This window comes from Hyla sarda, chromosome 6, assembly GCF_029499605.1.
Source record: "Hyla sarda isolate aHylSar1 chromosome 6, aHylSar1.hap1, whole genome shotgun sequence".
Lineage (NCBI taxonomy): Eukaryota > Metazoa > Chordata > Amphibia > Anura > Hylidae > Hyla > Hyla sarda.
Window position 1 is genome coordinate 24890049 of NC_079194.1, and position 19762 is coordinate 24909810.

General features: G+C 42.9%; 1 protein-coding gene across 4 annotated transcripts in view; it reads left to right on the forward strand.

The window, feature by feature from the left end:
- SLC35A3 (solute carrier family 35 member A3) overlaps positions 1-19762 on the forward strand; it is a 114260-nt gene that overhangs the window by 10028 nt on the left and 84470 nt on the right. The window contains exon 1 of one of the 4 annotated variants that reach the window (XM_056523343.1): positions 329-342. The exons of 2 other annotated variants lie outside the window; for them this stretch is intronic. Coding sequence is in view for 1 of the 2 variants with exons in the window: in XM_056523340.1 (XP_056379315.1) it covers positions 11939-11989 (51 nt within the window). In the remaining variant the exon portion in view is untranslated. Of the gene's footprint in view, positions 1-328; positions 343-11686; positions 11990-19762 lie in introns of those variants that run through there. One more of the 4 variants, XM_056523340.1, reaches the window with a different exon arrangement.

The window sequence follows — 19762 nt, forward strand, 5'->3', positions numbered from 1 at the left end:
GCTCAAATGGAGGAGGGTCTGTTTAAGCCGTCAGATTTGATGGTGCTGGGAAAATCCGAACATAGAGAAATCAATGTGCATAGAAGACAAGCTCAAAGGCAAAATATCCGCACTCACCATTAGGTTAACGGCAATCGGCTCCATATATGTGGTAGTTAGACCAACGGAACGGGGGACCATGCTGTACGGACGCTCAGGAGTGAGGCGATAACCGGTTATTTCGCGCTATATGCGCTTCATCCGGCCTCTAACTAGCATCATTGCGCTCGGCTTTTTATCTTGCAGGTGAGTGTGCACTGATCATGTGACTTAACCACCGGAACTTACGTGGAAACAATACAGGTAAAAAGCGGAAAAAATATTAAAACATAGATATCTATAGAAACATGAAATCTATACTAGAAAAAAGGAGAGAGAGATTATAGAATTATAGCCCCACTATGACAGCTGCGCATAAAAGAATAAAAAATGTCAAAAGAGAAGATTTGATTTCCCCACAAGATAGTCAAGCGAATGGTGAAGAAAATAAAAGATTCTATTTTGCCTTCAATAATAGGGCAATGGACTCTACTATTAAATGGGCCATTAACAAAAATTGGGAGGCAATAAGAAGACCAGCGATTACTTATAGGAGGAACATCACATTGGGTGAAAAATTGAATAAAAGTAACAAAGAACGGAAAAAAATAATGTACAAAAAAAATGATCAGTGGCGGACTAATGTTGCTCCTAAAGGTAACAAAAAATGTGGCAGTTGTCCACAATGTAAATACAATGTAAACAGTTACATAGTTACATAGTTAGTACGGTTGAAAAAAGACATATATGTCCATCAAGTCCAACCAGGGAATTGAAGTGAAGGGTGTAAGGAGATAAGGGAAAGGGATGTAGTTTTATAATTCTGCATAAGCATTAATGTTATTTTGTTCCAGGAATGTATCTAACCCTGTTTTAAAGCTGTTAATTGTTCCTGCTGTGACCAGTTCCTGAGGTAGACTGTTCCATAAATTCACAGTCCTCACGGTAAAGAAGGCGTGCCGCCCCTTTAGACTAAACCTTTTCTTCTCCAGACGGAGGGAGTGCCCCCTCATCCTTTGGGGGGGGGGGGGGTTAACCCCTTAAGGACTCAGCCCATTTTGGCCTTAAGGACTCAGACAATTTAATTTTTACGTTTTCATTTTTTCCTCCTCTCCTTCTAAAAATCATAACTCTTTTATATTTTCATCCACAGACTAGTATGAGGGCTTGTTTTTTGCGCGACCAGTTGTCCTTTGTAATGACATCACTCATTATATCATAAAATGTATGGCGCAACCAAAAAACACTTTTTGTGGGGAAATTAAAACGAAAAACGCAATTTAGCTAATTTTGGAAGGTTTCGTTTTCACGCCGTACAATTTACGGTATAAATGACGTGTGTTCTTTATTCTGAGGGTCAATACGATTAAAATGATACCCATTATTATATACTTTTATATTATTGTTGCGCTTAAAAAAAATCACAAACTTTTTAACCAAATTAGTACATTTATAATCCCTTTATTTTGATGACCTATAACTTTTTTATTTTTCCGTATAAGCGGCGGGATGGGGGCTCATTTTTTGCGCCATGATCTGTACTTTTTTTTGATACCACATTTGTATATAAAAACTTAATACATTTTTTATAATTTTTTTTTTAATAAAATGTATTAAAAAAGTAGGAATTTTGGACTTTTTAAATTTTTTTTCGTTCACGCCGTTCACCGTACGGGATCATTAACATTTTATTTTAATAGTTCGGACATTTACGCACGCGGCAATACCAAATATGTCTATAAAAAATGTTTTTTACGCTTTTTGGGGGTAAAATAGGAAAAAACGGGCGTTTTACTTTTTTATTGGGGGAGGGGATTTTTCACTTTTTTTTTACTTTTACATTTTTTTACATTTTTTTTTACACTTGAATAGTCCCCATAGGGGACTATTCATAGCAATACCATGATTGCTAATACTGATCTGTTCTATGTATAGGACATAGAACAGATCAGTATTATCGGTGATCTTCTGCTCTGGTCTGCTCGATCACAGACCAGAGCAGGAGACGCCGGGAGCCGCACGGAGGAAGGTGAGGAGACCTCCGTGCGGCGTTATGAATGATCGGATCCCCGCAGCAGCGCTGCGGGCGATCCGATCGTTCATTTAAATCGCGAACCGCCGCAGATGCCGGGATCTGTATTGATCCCGGCACCTGAGGGGTTAATGGCGGACGCCCGCGAGATCGCGGGCGTCGGCCATTGCCGGCGGGTCCCTGGCTGCGATCAGCAGCCGGGATCAGCCGCGCATGACACGGGCATCGCTCCGATGCCCGCGGTTATGCTTAGGACGTAAATGTACGTCCTGGTGCGTTAAGTACCACCTCACCAGGACGTACATTTACGTCCTGCGTCCTTAAGGGGTTAACCTGGAACAGTTTTTCTCCATATTTTTTGTATGGGCCATTTATATACTTATATACATTTATCATATCCCCCCTTAAACGTCTCTTCTCAAGACTAAACAATTGTAACTCCTTTAATCGCTCCTCATAGCTAAGATGTTCCATGCCCCATATTAGTTTAGTCGCGCGTCTCTGCACCCTTTCCAGCTCCGCAGTGTCCCTTTTATGAACAGGCGACCAAAACTGAACAGCATATTCCAGGTGAGGCCGTACCAATGCTTTATAAAGGGGGAGTATTATGTCCCTGTCCCTCGGGTCCATGCCTCTTTTTAGACATGACAATATCCTGCCGGCTTTGGAAGCAGCAGACTGACATTGTGCTATTCTGTAGTCTGTGATCTACAAGTCACCCAGATCCTTCTCTACCGGTGACTCTGACAGTTTAATAGTTACATAGTTAAAAAAAAATTTTTTTCAGTAATACGATAACTTTGGGGGGGGGGGGGGGGGGTAATACTTACACCATCACTGATTTAATCACATGTAGATCTACATACATAGTACAGTGGTCCCTCAAGTTACAATATTAATCGGTTCCAGGACGACCATTGTATGTTGAAACCATTGTATGTTGAGACCAGAACTCTATTGAAACCTGGGAATCGGTTCTAAAGGCCCCAAAATGTCATTAAAAATTGGAAAAAGTGAGGATTAAAGAAAAATAAGTAGATAACTAATATAGATAAAGCAAATCCTTACAGAAAGATCTGCTGGGAGCTGTAATCACTGTCTATGTAAGTGTTTCCCAAGCAGGGAGCCTCCAGCTGTTGCAAAACTACAACTCCCAGCATGCCCGGACAGCCAAAGGCTGTCCGGGCATGCTGGGAGTTTTAGTTTTGCAACAGCTGGAGGCACCCTGATTGGGAAACACTGATGTAGAGGGTCGAATAATTTACCAGGACAAGACACCAGTCAGTGCATGCACTTCAGTAATACAGGTGTTTTTACCAGTAAATTGCCCATTCTGATTGGTCGGTTCTTCCGGCCATTGACACGTTTCACAGATCTGGGCTGTCCGTGGCATTGTATGTTGAGTCTGGTTTCAACTTACAACGGTCCAGAAAAGACCATTGTATGTTGTGGCCATTGTAAGTTGAGGGATCACTGTAGATTTTGTGCTATGTAGTTGTAACTTTTACTATATAGGTAAAACTAACCGTCAACTAAGGATTAGATTTAGGCAGTACACCTATTCATTGCGAACAGGTTTAGGTGCCCCTAGAATCATTCAGCATATGAAAGAAGTGCATGCTAATAATCCAGAATGTCTCCGATTCGGAGGCTTGGAAGTTATCCGGCACACTGATTCCCCCCCCCCTAGATAAGAATCTTAGATTACTGAGAGCAGAATCGCATTGGATAATGTGTTTGGAAGCGCAAGGCCCGCTCGGCTTTAATGACAGAGTTGATATGGCCCCTTTCTTAGAATAATTATGCTCCTTTAATTATGTTCTTTTCTGTCCATAGTGGGGCTATAATTCTATAATCTCTCCTTTTTCTAGTATAGATTTCATGTTTCTATAGATATCTATGTTTTAATATTTTTTCCGCTTTTTCCTGTATTGTTTCCACGTAAGTTCCGGTGGTTAAGTCACATGATCAGTGCACACTCACCTGCAAGATAAAAAGCCGAGCGCAATGATGCTAGTTAGAGGCCGGATGAAGCGCATATAGCGCGAAATAACCGGTTATCGCCTCACTCCTGAGCGCCCGTACAGCATGGTCCCCCGTTCCGCTGGTCTAACTACCACATATCTGGAGCCGTTAAACCTAATGGTTATTTCAGGCGATGTTCCCTGGTATCAGCTTAGCTCCAGTTACGGAATATAAAAAGCTAATCGGGATTAATGCCAAGCCAGAACTCTCTCTCCAGAAGGAAAGAGTACCCATCTGCAGACAGCTGTTTCGGGGTACTTGCCCCTCGTCAGTACAGAGCAGGGCGATCTGGCTTGGCTGGTTCTGTCTAACCACAGTGCATAGAGGTTTGCTATGGGGATTTGCTCCTACTCTGGATAGTTCCTAAAATAGACAGAGGTGTCAGCAGAGAGCACTGTGGTCAGACTGAAAATAAATTCAAAAAGAAAATAACTTCCTCTGGAACATACAGCAGCTGATAAGTACTGGACGGATTAAGATTATTTAATCTTGTCACTTAAAAAAAAAAATAAAAAAAAAAAAAATTTGGACATGTCACAAAGGCATGTCAAAAGTTTTTGTAGGTCGCAGTTTCAGTGCTGAGATTCTACCGATCAGGAGAATGAGCCAGGACAAGTGCATGGCAGCATGCTGTACTCCTGGATCGCAGCAATCTTTGTCTCACTGTCCCGTAGACTTATAATGGAGCAGCATGACTAAGATCGCTGAGAGTCTGGTATTAAAGCATGCTACCTTGCCCTTATCCCCGCTTGGTCTCCTGATTGGTTGGGGTCTCAGCACTGTGACCCCAACAGATCAAAACTTTTGATGTGTCTCTGTGAAATGTCAGTGCCAATATAACTGAAATGGTGAATTGATCATGTTAAAAGGGTTGACCCTGGAGCTCAGAGGTTATTTCTGTTCTCCCGCCTTGGTAGTCCACTGTCATCCTTTTCCAGGATTCACGTGTATAATTAATGGTGTTGCGCCTATTTAAATGGCTTGTTCTGCAAAGCAAAGTTGGTAAGATCAGATGTGTACAACATACATATAAGTGAAGGAGGACAATGTGCATTTTTTTTAAGTTAAAGGAAATCTGCCATCCAGTTCAACTGCACTAACCTGTTGGTACAGACAGGCAGTGCTGGTGACACTGATGACAACGATACTTACCTGGTCCTGTTCCGTGCTCTGGTTCTTATGCAGTCTTCCGCCGTATCTTCCTTTCCGGGGCTGACCGCATGGGCGGTAGTGCTGTCGCTGCTGTTCTCTGCTGGGTCCAACTGCTAGCAAATAGCAGTGGTGATGTCACGAAGCTCCACCCATGCTCCAATCCCCGGAACAGAAGATACGGCGGAAGATTGTGGGAGTACCAGAGCATGGACCGGGACCAGGTAAGTATGGTTGTCATCCGTGTCGCCTGCACTGCCTGTCTGTACCGACAGGTTAGTGCAGGTGAAACCGATGACAGGTTTCCTATAAGTAACTTAAAGGAATCTGATCACTTTCTGGTTTCCTTGCTGTTGCCAGGCAACAGAGCACACACTTTCCCACAATCCCCCTTGCTTACATGCACAGAGGAGACCACCTGCCATTACTTTCAGGGACTACAGTTCAACTGGGAATGTGTGACCACCTCAGTGAGTCGTAAACAGTTATCAAAACAATTTCGGCAAATGAAAGATTAGTAACCCCTTATTTTTTTACATTTGATTTTTTTTTTTTTTTTACTTCTTACCTTTATAAAAATCATAACCCTTTCAATTTTGCACCTACAGACCCATATGATGGCTTGTTTTTTTTGCACCATCAATTTTACTTTCTAATGACATCAGTAATTTTACCCAAAAATCTACGGTGAAACAAAAAATATATATATTTGTTGTACAAAATTGAAAAAATGCTATTTTGTAACTTTTGGGGGCTTCTGTTTCTACGCAGTGCATTTCTCGGTAAAAATGACACCTTATCATTATTCTGTAGGTTCATATGATTAAAATGATCCCCTACTTATATAGGTTTGATATTGTTTTACTTCTGGAAGAAAACATAACTAGATGCACGAAAATGCTTAATTTAAAAATGTCCTCTTCTGACCCCTATAACTTTTTTATTTTTTCTGCGTACGGGGATGTATGAGGGCTCATTTTTTTGTGCCGTGATCTGACATTTTTATCCGTACTATTTTTGTTTTGATCAGACTTTTTGATTGCTTTTTATTCTTTTTTTTATGGTATAAAAGGTGAACAAATATACTGTATGTTTTGGACTTTGCAAATTTTTTACGTGTACGCCATTGACCGTGTGGTTTAATAAACAATATAATACATTTACGCATGAGGCAATACCACAAATGTTTATATTTATTTTTATTTAAATAGTTGTTTTTTTTATCTGAAAAGGGGGATGATTCAAACTTTTATTAGGGAAGGGGTTAAATCACATTTATTAATTATTTATTTACACTTTTTTTTTTTTTGCAATGTTGTAGTCCCCATAGGGGACTATAACATGAAATAGTCTGATTGCAGACACTGATTAATGCTATGCCATAACATAGCATTGATCATTATCGGTGCTCCACTGCTCCTGCCTGGATCTCGGGCACGTAGCAGTAAATTGGTGATAGGATACGAGGAGAGTCCTACATTGTCCGAACAGCTGATCGGGACACCATGGTTTCACCGTGGTGGTCCCGATCAGCCCGACTGAGCTACCGGGAATGCTTTTTTTAAATTGTTTGCTGTGTCTAAAGGGTTAATACCGGGCATCACTGCGATCGGTGATGTCCGGTATCAGCCATGGGATGACCCGATATGACCAGATACCCGATACGATACCGTGGGAGAATGCTTGGGGCGTACAGGTACGCCCTGTGTCCTTATTATATCTCTCAAACAGGACATGTTCAAATAATGCATTACTTTAGACCTGTTTATCTTGAAGGGGCTATCCAGGAATTGGCTCCACAGGCGTGGATCTGTTTTTGAAAAAAATTACCTCTGTTTTTATATTCCTGGATAACCCCTTTTAAAGGGGTACTCCGGCCCCTAAGACATCTTATCTCCTATCCAAAGGATGGCCGTCACGGCCCCTCCCATAGACTTGCATAGCAGGGGCGGGGCGTGGCGTCAGATGGGGCGGAGTCTTGACGTTGCAATACCCCGGCCCCGTGGTCGGCACCCGGCAGTTTGTGAGCTGACAGCGCGGCGTGCAGCTCACAGAGGTGGGTGCCGAATGCAAGATTGCAGGGGTCCCCAGCAGCGGGACCCCCACGGTCAGACATCTTATTCCCTATCCTTTGGATAGTAGATAAGATGTCTTAGGGCCGGAGTAGCTCTTTAATGGGACAACCCCCTTTTAAGCCCAACTTTACAAGGTAAGCATGGTGACCTCAAGCCCAATTTGGATATTAATTACTTAAACATGGCTCCTTATGATCATGAGACCTGTCTCTAAAGCTGTCCATACACAAGAAATTTAGGACATTAAATTATTTGTCATATATTTCCAAATCACTTATCAATAACTTGTAGTCCTGGGTAGCTACGGCATAAGCTGAAACAACAACTTTTCGTATGGTTTCAGCTGCCGTCTGTTCCTGTCCTGGGCTTTCATTGACGTACATCTGATATTTGACATATAAGTTTCCAAAGACTGCACCTTACAACGAATAAAGAAATACAATAAGTCACATTAAAAAAAGAGTTCCAAAGGATAGGGTATAAGATGTCTGATTGTGCGGGTTCGGACACTGGGAGGCCGGCGTTCTGAATGTAAATGTTCAGAACACCGGGGTGCTGGCCCAGAGATGGGGGGGGGGGGGGTCCAAATGGCCGGAGCCCCATGATCTAGACATCCCCTATCCTTAGGATGGGGATAAGATGTCTAGGGGAGGGAACCCTTTAACTGCTGCACATGGCATCTGTCACACTTTTTGGCAATTTAGGTGTAAATCCAGCTTTTCAGCCACCCAAGATCTCTGGTGTAGGGCCACCTAAAGTCATACTGCCTGTGGTTAGGGACGTATGATCCTGGTGATGTGTTCCCTTTAAACAATGTTGGTGAATTATCCTTCGTAAGGCATCAAAGTTTTACTAATCCCTAAACACATGCTGCACATTAAGTACACTGATTTTAGAGTGTGGTGTAGAAATGTTGAATTGTACTGTAGACCGTCTGTATGGTAGCAAAAAAGTATTTTAAAGAATAAACATTTAGGGTAGGGTCACACACATATATTCCACGGTATTTAAAGTGTTCCTGTCAATTTAAAAGCTTCTGTCATGTCCTGGGAACATGTCAGAAGTTTTTATCGATCGAGGATTAAGTGTTTAGACGTTGATCAAGAAGGAAAGCGAGCAGGGAGAGAGCCATGTTGCCGCGCTCTCCTCTTCCCACTCTCGTGTCTGAGACATGGACAGCCCCATAGACTTACATTGTAAGTCCCTCTTGGTCACATGACACAGTATCGGGAGTGAATGTGCTTAGTGCGGACCTCTCCCGGCTCATTATCCTGATCGATAGGTCTATAATGTATCAAAAGATTTTTTATTTTTTTTTTATAAATGACTGGTACCATTTAAAACATGTCATCCACGCACCCCAGAGGAAAAAGTCACTAAATCAATCTGGAAATTAAACGGTGGCGCAAAACGAAAAAAAGTGAAGTATGTAAATTTTGGAAATATAAAATTATTAACCTCTGACTTCAAAGAGGAATTCTTCAATAAAACCATATTGTTGTGGAAAATTGGCGGCACTTCCGCACATAAACCCATAGAAAATTGTACAAATTTGCTGCAAATTGTAGAGCAGAATAAGATTGTTAAAGGGGTACTCCGGTGGTTAATTTTTTTGACTATATGGCATCTTCTTTGTAAGTTTAGTTTTTTTGCAATATACATGTGTTATATGTTTTGGCAGCATGTATGTGTTTTTCTTACCTGTTTGTTGGGCAGGAAGTTCTGTAGTTCCGAGGGTTTTCTTTTACTGTTGTCCACAGTTCTGAGTCTGTTGTGGACAAGATGTCAGTTTTTTTTTCTCTGTCTGCATGAGAGGAATAAGCCACGCCCCCTCTTCTCATCCAGCTGAGTACACAGCTCCTCCCCTCCCCCTGCTCTGTATTGTAAGGACGCAGGTCTGCACAGGAGAAGGAACACAGAGAAGATAAGTGTTATCTGAAGAGGAGGATGAGAAGGTGCACGGGCTGGGTATGGACTGCAGGGGAATAAATCTCATACTGAGAATGATCTCTATATGTGAAGGGGGGACTCCTGAATGACACATGCTGGGACTTGTAGTCCCTGTTGTGTATGTGTGTGTATGCTAGTGTTTACAAACCAGTGTGCCTCCAGCTGTTGCAAAACTACAACTCCCAGTAGGCCCTGACAGACTTTGGGCATGCTGGGAGTTGTAGATTTGCAACAGCTGGAGGCACACTGGTTGGGAAACACTGTTCTAGCCTATTTAGCGTACACATCATGTTACACCAGTGTTTCCCAACCAGTGTGCCTCCAGCTGTTGCAAAACTACAACTCCTAGCATGCCCAAAGGCTGTCAGAGCGAGTTCGCTCTGTGCGTAATGACGGGCGATACAGGGGATGGAGCAGCGTGACGCCATGGCCCCGCCCCTCGTGACATCACAGCCCGCCCCCTAAATGCATGTCTATGGCAGGGGGCGTGATGACCGCCACGCCCCCTCCCATAGACTTGTATTGAGGGGGCGGGCCGTGACATCATAAGGGGCGGAGCTGTGACGTAACTATGCTCCGGCTCCTGTATTGCCCATCATTATGCACAGAGTGAACTCGCTGTGGGCAGTAATGATGCGGTGCCGCAGCGGCGATCCCGGGGGTCTCCAGCAGCGGGACCCCGACGATCTGACATCTTATCCCTTATCCTTTGGATAGGGGATAAGATGTCTAGGGGCGGAGTACCCCTTTAAGCTAACAATCGAGTTTACAAGTTTTTATAGCCTTAGCTGAATGGCAGCAGTTTTTCCAATGGTTTACAACTTCAGTCTTGAACTATTGACCCTCCATACCCTTCACTTATTCAAGTGTCTCTAAACATAACAAAAAACATATTTCCTTAATCCCTTATCAGTGAGAGGCTAGGTTACCCATCGGTTCCCTGTAACAGCAGAACACAACACTATGGAAAGTATAAGTATTGCCGCTCCTAATTGTGCGTTGCGTGCCATATAGTGAAGCACATGAAAAGCTTCTTCACGGTCACTTAACGTGTTCGTTTTGCGGTTACGTGAGGCACTGCATGCATTGATCTTTATTCTTACTGTAGAGAAGTCATTAATTATAACTTTTTGTGAATTGGGACATTTAAACTTGCTTTTTTTTTTTTTTATTCCAATCTAAATTTAGTAGGAGTCGGAGTCGGTGCATTGTTTGCCGACTCCAGGTACCCAAAATTTTATCTGACTCAGACTCCTCGACTCCGACTCCACAGCCCTGGTTTTTATGTGTCTAGCACCTTTATTTTTTTATTACACTTTTTTAATTTAGCTCACTAGTCTGAATTCCTCTCAAAGGGAGGGGGCGTGGCCTCACTGTGCAGGTCTCCGCCCCCTCCCTCAGTATGCTGTCTGCTCACATCTCCCCTAGCATTAGCAAAACTACAACTCCCAGCTCGTCCTCACTGACAATAGTGGGACACAAGCTGACAGTGGGAGGATTTTTCCTCTAGTTGTGATCCCTGCGCTCACAGCTGTCAATCAAGGAAGTGTGTCCATGACATAGGTGATGACTCATGGACACGGCAGGACTAGTATGTGTCCAAGCAGGCAGGGGGGGGGGGGGGGGGAGGCAGTTGTCTGACTGGCTTTTTCAGTAAGAAATACAGAACATTTTCTAATGAAAGCAATTGCAAAAAACTATTGGTTATACATGCTTTACAACATATGAAAAGTTTTTGTATCTGACAGCGCCCATTTAAGTGGTTAAGCACATTATCCAATTCATAGCCTCTAATCTTTTAATTTCTTCTTCGAGGGATGGCGACGTTTTTTTGGGTTTTACTTTGGAGCTCTGTTTTATGAAGGCGTAGACAAAAAATAAAAAATAAAATCCAGAAATAGACTTTATGGAACAGTGAATTGTTTGTTACACCTGCACGTTATGCTGACTATCAAACTTTTTTTTAATTTTTTTTAACGTCACCATAAATCCTCCTATATCGTCCGTGCCCCACCTCACCTCGCACTTTTCATTGTTCTGGGGAAGTTAAAAGGTGGATGTACTGCAAGACCTTGAGAACTGGATTGGGCGCATTCTGGAATTTATTTATTTTTCTCAATTCTGTAAGGCTCTGTAGTTCCTCATAGTTTCTGGCCGTTGTGACGCGCTCGGCTCTTTACAAGCTGGAGGAGGGAAACCTTTTCTACCAGTATCTTGTTGACTCTTTTTTTTTGCACGGAACCTGTGTACAAAGAACTGCTGTTTGCACTGGCCTTCCCCCTGCCAACATCCTAGCTGGACGAAGCATTCTGCATCCTGGAACAGTGTGTACTGCTTGTGAACAGATCCGTGGATTCATACTCCATCCTCTGGAGACCAGAGCGCACCATCCAGGCTCGTATGTTGGCTTGTGATGTCATCCCGGTCCTTACATTAATCCCTTTTGGTGACATGGCAGTAGAGCTGCAGAATTGCTCCTCCTATTACACACTTTTTTTAATATTTTTTTTTTTTTGTGCTACACGAGTTTCAAAAAGTCCTCTGCTTGAATGATGGTGCACGATTGTAGGATGACCTGCGAAACTGGAAGATAATCGTTTTTTTGTGGAGCCTTTCTATATACGTTACCATGAGCGACGCAAAGGAAGAGGAAGACGCAGACCCTAAAAGCACTGAAATCGTATGTATGAAGTGGCATTTTAAAAGGGAGTCTGTGTAATGCAGTGGACTCACACTGTGGCCCTCCAGATGTTGCAAAACTTCAAATCCCAGCATGCCCGGACAGCCAACGGCTGTCCGGGCACGCTGGGAGTTGAAGTTTTGCAACATCTGCAGGGCGTCAATTTGAGCCCACTGGTATAGCGCGTTTTTAATTTTCTCATTTTACTTTTATGTTGCCGAACTTGCACATTGCTGGGTGTTGACGTTTTGCAACATCTGCAGGGCGTCAATTTGAGCCCACTGGTATAGCGCGTTTTTAATTTTCTCATTTTACTTTTACGTTGCCGAACTTGCACATTGCTGGGAGTTGACGTTTTGCAACATCTGCAGGGCGTCAATTTGAGCCCACTGGTATAGCGCGTTTTTAATTTTCTCATTTAACTTTTATGTTGCCGAACTTGCACATTGCTGGGAGTTGACGTTTTGCAACATCTGCAGGGCGTCAATTTGAGCCCACTGGTATAGCGCGTTTAAAAATTTTTTACTTTTACATTGCCGAACTTGCACATTGCTGGGAGTTGAAGTTTTGCAACATCTGCAGGGCGTCAATTTGAGCCCACTGGTGCAGTGTATAGCGCATTTTTTATTTTACTTTTACGTTGCCGAACTTGCACATATGTTCAGTGCATGGTTTCTTTTTATTTATTTATTTTTTATCCTTTACTTTTTATATATATATATTTTGCCTGCTTATGCAGATGTTTTCATTGCGGAATTAAAAAATAACGACAACAAAAATAATAATCGCATTGAGCAATTATTTGTGCTGTTACCATATACAGAGGTCTGATAGGCTTGCACATATGTTCAGTGCATGGTTTCTGAGTTTTATTGCAGTGCATACTTTGTTATTTTATGTTTAAGTTTCCGGTTGAGTGTTTTTTATTTTTATATATATATTTTCTTTATCCTTTTACTTTTTTTTAAAATATTTTTTGCCTGCTTATACAGATGTTTGCATTGCAGAATTCAAAAAGAATAATGACAAAAAAAAAATGATGATGACATTGAGCAATTATTTGTGCTGTTACCATATACAAAGGTCTGATAGACTTGCACATATGTTCAATGCATGGTTTCCGAGATTTATTGCAGCGCATACTTTATTTTATGTAAGTTTCCGGTTGAGCTTTTTTTTTTTTTTGACTTTTTATACTTTTTGTCTGCCTATGCAGATGTTTTGCATTGCGGAATAAAAAAAAAAATAATAATGACATTGAGCAATTATTTGCGCTGTTACCATATACAAAGGTCTGATAGGCTATGTTGACACATTTGCCCCTTTTTACAGGCTAAGGGATCGTACACATCTGCATTAGAGCTCTGCTAGGGTGGGTTCACACTACGTTTTGGCTAGACAGGGACCGGATCAGTCTGGCGGGAGTGAAAACCGAGCCCTCCTGTATCCCAGCCGTGGTATACCACGGTTTTAGGTCCGGTCACAAAACCGGATACAGGGGAAAAATGTCACTGTCGGACTCCGGTCTGCTAATTCGAATGAAGGAGATGGGGCCGGTCCCCGTATAGCCAAAACTTAGCGTGAACCGAGCCAGGAGTCCGTTCAAGCTTCAAAAAACTGAGCTGAACAGGTTCATTGCACAACAAACTCCAATGGGTCCTGTCGATCCCATTGACTTTAATGGTGTCTGCCTGTTTGTCCATTTGCTGTCCGTTGTTTTGCAGGCTTTGCCGAGTGCTGTACCTGTAGTATAGACTTTGAATCACCATCATCAGTATATCAGCACATGTGCACAATGGCAAGGAAAACGGATCTTAAAGGGGTTCTCCGGTGCTTAGACATCTTATCCCCTATCCACGCCGGGGACTGATTACAAACTGGGTGCCGCGTGCAAGATCACAGGGATCCCCAGCGGCGGGACTCCCGCGGTCAGGCATCTTATCCCCTATCCTTTGGATAAGGGATAAGATGTCTAAGCACTGGAGTACCCCTTTAATGACGCTAGTTCCGATTTGACATTGAGGACGAGATAAGTCAAATAATATTTTATTAAGCACAAAAAAAAAACAATGCGTTTCCAGCCTGTACGAGGCCTCTCATCATGCAAAGTTGCAGTCCGCGTATGGATATAAAATATGTCTACAGAGGTGTTGCGCTCTTAAAGGGGTACTCCAGTGGAAAACAATCTTTTTTCAAATCGACTGGTTCCAGAAAGTTAAACAGATCTGTAAATTACTTCTATTAAAAAATCTTAATCCTTCCAGTACTTATCTGTTGCTGTATGTTTCAGAGGAAGTTGAGTTGTTCTTTTCAGTCTGACCACAGTGCTCTTTGCTGACACCTTTGTCCATGTCAAGAACTGTCCAGAGCAGGAGCAAATTACCATAGCAAACTTTTCCTGCTCTGGACAGTTACTGACATGGACAGAGGTGTCAAGACTGAAAACAACTTCTTAAAGGGGTACTCCAGTGGAAAACTTTTTTTTTTTTAAATCAACTGGTGCCAGAAAGTTAAAACAGATTTGTAAATTACTTCTGTTAAAAAAAATCTTAATCCTTCCTGTACTTATTAGCTGCTGAATACTACAGAGGAAATTTTCTTTTTGGAACACAGAGCTCTCTGCTGACATCACGAGCACAGCGCTCTCTGCTGACATCTCCATGTTAAAGGGGTAGTCCAGTGGTGAAAAACTTATCCCCTATCCTAAGGATAGGGGATAAGTTTGAGATCGCGGGGGGTCCGACCGCTGGGGCCCCCTGCGATCTCTCTGTACGGGGCCCCGGCTCTCCGCTGAGATAGCGGGTGTCGACCCCCGCACGAGGCGGCGGCCGACACGCCCCCTCAATACATCTCTATGGCAGAGCCGGAGATTGCCGAAGGCAGCGCTTCGGCTCTGCCATAGAGTTGTATTGAGGGGGCGTGTCGGCCGCCGCCTCGTGAGGAGGTCGACACGCCCCCTTCCAGCGGGCTGTCGGGGCTCCGTACAGGAGATCGCGGGGGGCCCCAGGGGTCGGACCCCCCGCGATCTGCAACTTATCCCCTATCCTTAGGATAGGGGATAAGTTGCTCACCACTGAATCACCACTGGACTACTCCTTTAAGAGCTGTCCAGAGTAGGAGAAAATCCCCATAGCAAACATATGATGCTCTGGACAGTTCCTAAAATGGACAGAGATGTCAGCAGAGAGCACTGTGTTCCAAAAATAAAAGAATTTCCTCTATTATTCAGCAGCTAATAAGTACTGGAAGGATTAAGATTTTTTAATAGAAATGATTTACAAATCTGTTTAACTTTCTGGCACCAGTTGATAAAAATAAAAAAAAAGTTTTCCACCGGAGTACCCCTTTAACTTCCTCTGGAGCATACAGCAGCTGATTGAGTACTGGAAGAATTAATATTTTTTTTAGTAGAAGTAATTTGCAAATCTGTATAACTTTCTGGCACCACTTTATTAAAAAAAAAAAAAAAAAAAAAAAGCTTTCCAGTGGAGTACCCCTTTAAAATTGAGGACCAATGCTCAAGATAGGTTGTCAATATTAGAACCAATATTACCGAACACACAGATGTGTATAATTGGGCACACAATAATAATATAGGAGGGGGTGTACTTATGTTGTCACCCACCAGTACTCCATTGGCCAAGATATTGGGACCAGTATAGATCTGCCATATGCAGTAGATACAATACAAAAACCTACAGAAATATTCACTGCAGCAGACAGAATGTATTTACAAAGTAACAATCTTTATTGATTAAAAGACGCTACACATAAGATTAAAAAGACAACAGCAGCTGAAACAGTAACGTCTCTCGCGTAAACAATGACTGGTAAGTAAAGTGGTAAGTATGCATTATAGGGTTAATAAATAAATGTAAGTGCAAGACGTGTTGTAAACAAACCCATGCTGGAGACCAAGAACCCACATGTATAACGCCAAAAGTAACACAAGGAGGGCCGTCCACTCCTACCATCATTTCAGACCAAGCTAAGGACGCGGTATTTACTTACCAGTCATGGTTTACGTGAGAGACGTTCAGTTTTCAGCTGCTGTTGTCTTTTAATCAATAAAGATTATTTTGGAAGCACATTCTGTCTGCTGCAGTGAATATTTCGGTTGTTTTGCCCATATTAGAAGCCCGGATACCGCCCTTTAACCCCTTAAGGACTGAGCTCTTTTTCGCAATTCTGACCACCGTCACTTTTAAGCGTTAATATCTCTAAAACGCTTTTACCGAATATTCTGATTCTGAGATGGTTTTTTTCATGACACATTCTACTTTATTTTGGTGGTAAATTTTCGGCGTTACTTGCATCCTTTCTTGGTGAAAAATGTCAAAATTTTCATGAAATTTGGGGAATTTTGCATTTTTCTAACTTTGAAGCTCTCTGCTTGTAAGGAAAATGGATATTCCCAATAAATTTTATTTTTATTCACAAATACAATGGGGGACATGTATCATTATTTGTGTATGGTAGAAGCATTTTACCCCTTTTCCCGAATTCTAAATTAAGTGCAGAAGCGCTAAATTTATCAATCAAGCGCAATGAGCTTCATAAATTGCGGGTAAATATAGTCATCTCCTCAATACACTGTTTGGTAAATAGAATCGATGATTTAGAGCATCTTGCTACGTTAAGTCCAAGATGGCTTATATTTGCGGAAAAAAACTGCTCTTGCGGCAAAATTTTTGGTGTAAAGGAAAAGTGCGCAGTTAATAAATCCATGGGTACTATAGATGTCACTCCAAGGTACCCCGATTCGGCCACATCTGGAGGAAATGCTCTACCAAAACGTGCACCAAAAAATGCGCAAAAAAAGGGCTTGCGCAAAATTTTGGACAAAAAAAATACACACAAAACGGGTAAAATCTTTGATACATGTCCCTTAATATGTCCACTTTATGTTGGCATCATAAAATGGACATATTTTTACTTTTTGAAAAAATTAGAGGGCTTCAAAGTAGAGCAGCAATTTTCACAATTTTCATGAAAATTGCAAAATCTGAAGGGACAGATGTTACAGAACTACAACTCCCAGCATGCCTGGGCGGTCTAGGCATGCTGAGAGTTGTAGTTTGGAAACATCTGGAGGGCTACCGTTTGGTGACCACTGTAGCAGTGGTGCCCAAACTGTGACCATCCAGATGTTGCAAAACTACAAATCCCAGCATGCCCAGACAGCCAAAGGCATGTCTGGGAGTTGCAGTCCGGCCTTCCTAGTGGTTGCCACAGTAAAGATCACTTTACTTTCTCTCCCCCATCCCCCCCCACAGTCGATTCCCTACCTGTGCCGTGATCTCCGCTGATGTCTCCGATGATCGCCGGGCCCCACGCATCTTCTCCCCCGTTCTGCCCGACATCCAGGGGTGGGCAGAATGGGTGTTTCCATGGCAACCCCCTGTCCTGCACTGTCATTGGTCAGAACTCAGTTCTGACTAATGGCAGGGGATAGGAGGAGATCGCAGCACTGCAACCTCACTCCTATCCCTTAGGATGATCGGGGCTGTCACTGACAGCTCCGATCATCCCTATTTTCCGGGTGATCGGGTCACCAGAGACCCGATCAGCCTGGAATTGGAGAAAATCGCATATCTGAATTGACATGCGATTTTCTCAGATCGCTGACATGGCGGGCCGGGATGCCTGCTGAATGATTTTTGCAGGCATCCCGATCCGGTCCCCAACCGGCTAGCGGCGGGCAGGGACTGGAATTCCCACGGGCGTATCCATACGCCCTTAAGGACTTTAAAACGGGGGCGTATGGATATGCCCGCCGTCCTTAACAGGTTAAAGGGGTTTTACAAACTTATGGTGTGGGGTTCGATTTGCACCATGCCCACCTAGATATGACGGAAGTGTTAGTGGAATGCTCTTTGAAGGGGTACTCCGCTGCTCAGCTTTTGGAACAAACTGTCCTGAATGCTGGAGCTAGGAGCTTGTGATGTCATAGCCCCACCCACTCAATGCAAGTGTATGGGAGGGGGCGTGATGGCTGTCACGCCCCCTCCCATAGACCTGCATTGAGGGGGCGGGGCGTGACAACATGAAGGGGGCGGGGCTATGACATCACAAGCTCCCGGCTCCAGCGTTCGGAACAGTTTGTTCCAAACGCTGAGCAGCGGAGTACCCCTTTAACAGTACATTTTCCCGCTTTAGCAGTTCAATTATTCCAATGCAGAGGATGAAGGGGAAGATGATTTATCATTGCATTTGGAGTTTTTTATTTTATTTTTTGCTTATTCCGGACACACAATGTAGAACATGCGCTGAAGCACTTTTTTTTTTGCGACTTTTGTGGGTATGCATAAAGTAGCAAACAGCCTTAGTTAAGCTATTTTCAGTTTTCACTTTGCAGTGGTCGTGAATAGAGATGAGCGAACTTACAGTAAATTCGATTCGTCACAAACTTCTCGGCTCGGCAGTTGATCACTTATCCTGCATAAATGAGTTCAGCTTTCCGGTGCTCCGGTGGGCTGGAAAAGGTGGATACATTCCTAGGAACGAGTCTCCTAGGACTGTATCCACCTTTTCCAGCCCACCGGAGCACCTGAAAGCTGAACTAATTCATGCAGGAAAAGTAATCAACTGCCGAGCCGTGAAGTTTGTGACGAATCGAATTTACTGTAAGTTCGCTCATCTCTAGTCATGAATTTATGATGTGCGAATGTCACACGTAGGCAAAAAAAAAAAAGTTGCAAACCCCTCAAAAATGCCCATAGGCAAAGCTTGGTCAGACCTGGTTTACAGAAATGCTTTTGGAGAGCAAAAATTAGCAAAAAGTGTTTTCTGCAGAAAAGTCTCGGAAGAATCATACAAAATGGTGTTCTGAAGTGATTTATTGTTTTTTTTGCTTATGTTTGCCAAATATATTAAAGTACTCTGATGCGTTTTATTTTATTTTTAGTTTTTTTTTCAACCCTATGTGCCCGGGCTGCCAAGCAAAACAAAAACTTTAACTCACCTTCCTACTTCCCCCGTTGCTCTGAAATCAATGTCCCGTTCTCCGTCCCCCCGACTTCTTCCGCTTTCTGTAAGTCGAAGAGTCACGTGACGCTCAGCGTATCACCGGCCGCAAGGGGGAAACTGCCGTAGCCGGTGATACGCTTAGCGTCATGTGGCTCTTTGACTTCCAGAAAGCGGAAGAAGTCGGGGATCGGGGCATTGATATCAGAGCAACAGGGGAAGTAGGAAGGAGAGTTAAACTTTGTTTTGTTTCACTTGGCAGCCCGGGCACATAGGGTTTAAAAAATAAAAAAAATAAAAAGGACTCCTTTAACCCCCCCCCCCCTTGATAAATGTGTTGCACATAAGCAAAACCAAAGCAAAAAATTAAAAATTACTTAAACTCTCTTTCCAAAGACAACAATAATAAAATTCCCCTCTGCAGAAAACTCCAAAAATGACACCACCACCTTAACTCCCCCTAAGGGTGCAATGGGAAGCTCGCTCAAGTTATTAACGTGTGAACGTACCCTAAGGGTATGTTCACGCGAACAGGCTCTGCTGCATATTTTCTGCAGCTGGTTTTGCTACTAATTAAAATTAATTGGTAGCAAAATCAGCTGCACAAAATATGCAGCAGATCCTGTACATGTACATCGTACCCTAAGGGTGTATTCCCGTGGAACAAAAAAATGCTGGGATTTTTATATTTTTTTTCTAAATGAAAAGGCTGCAGCATTTCTGTATGGGAAAACCAGTGCTGCTGCAGACTATGCAAACATTTTAGTTGTAGATTTTGCTCCAGTTCCACAGCCTGGCCTTTGAACT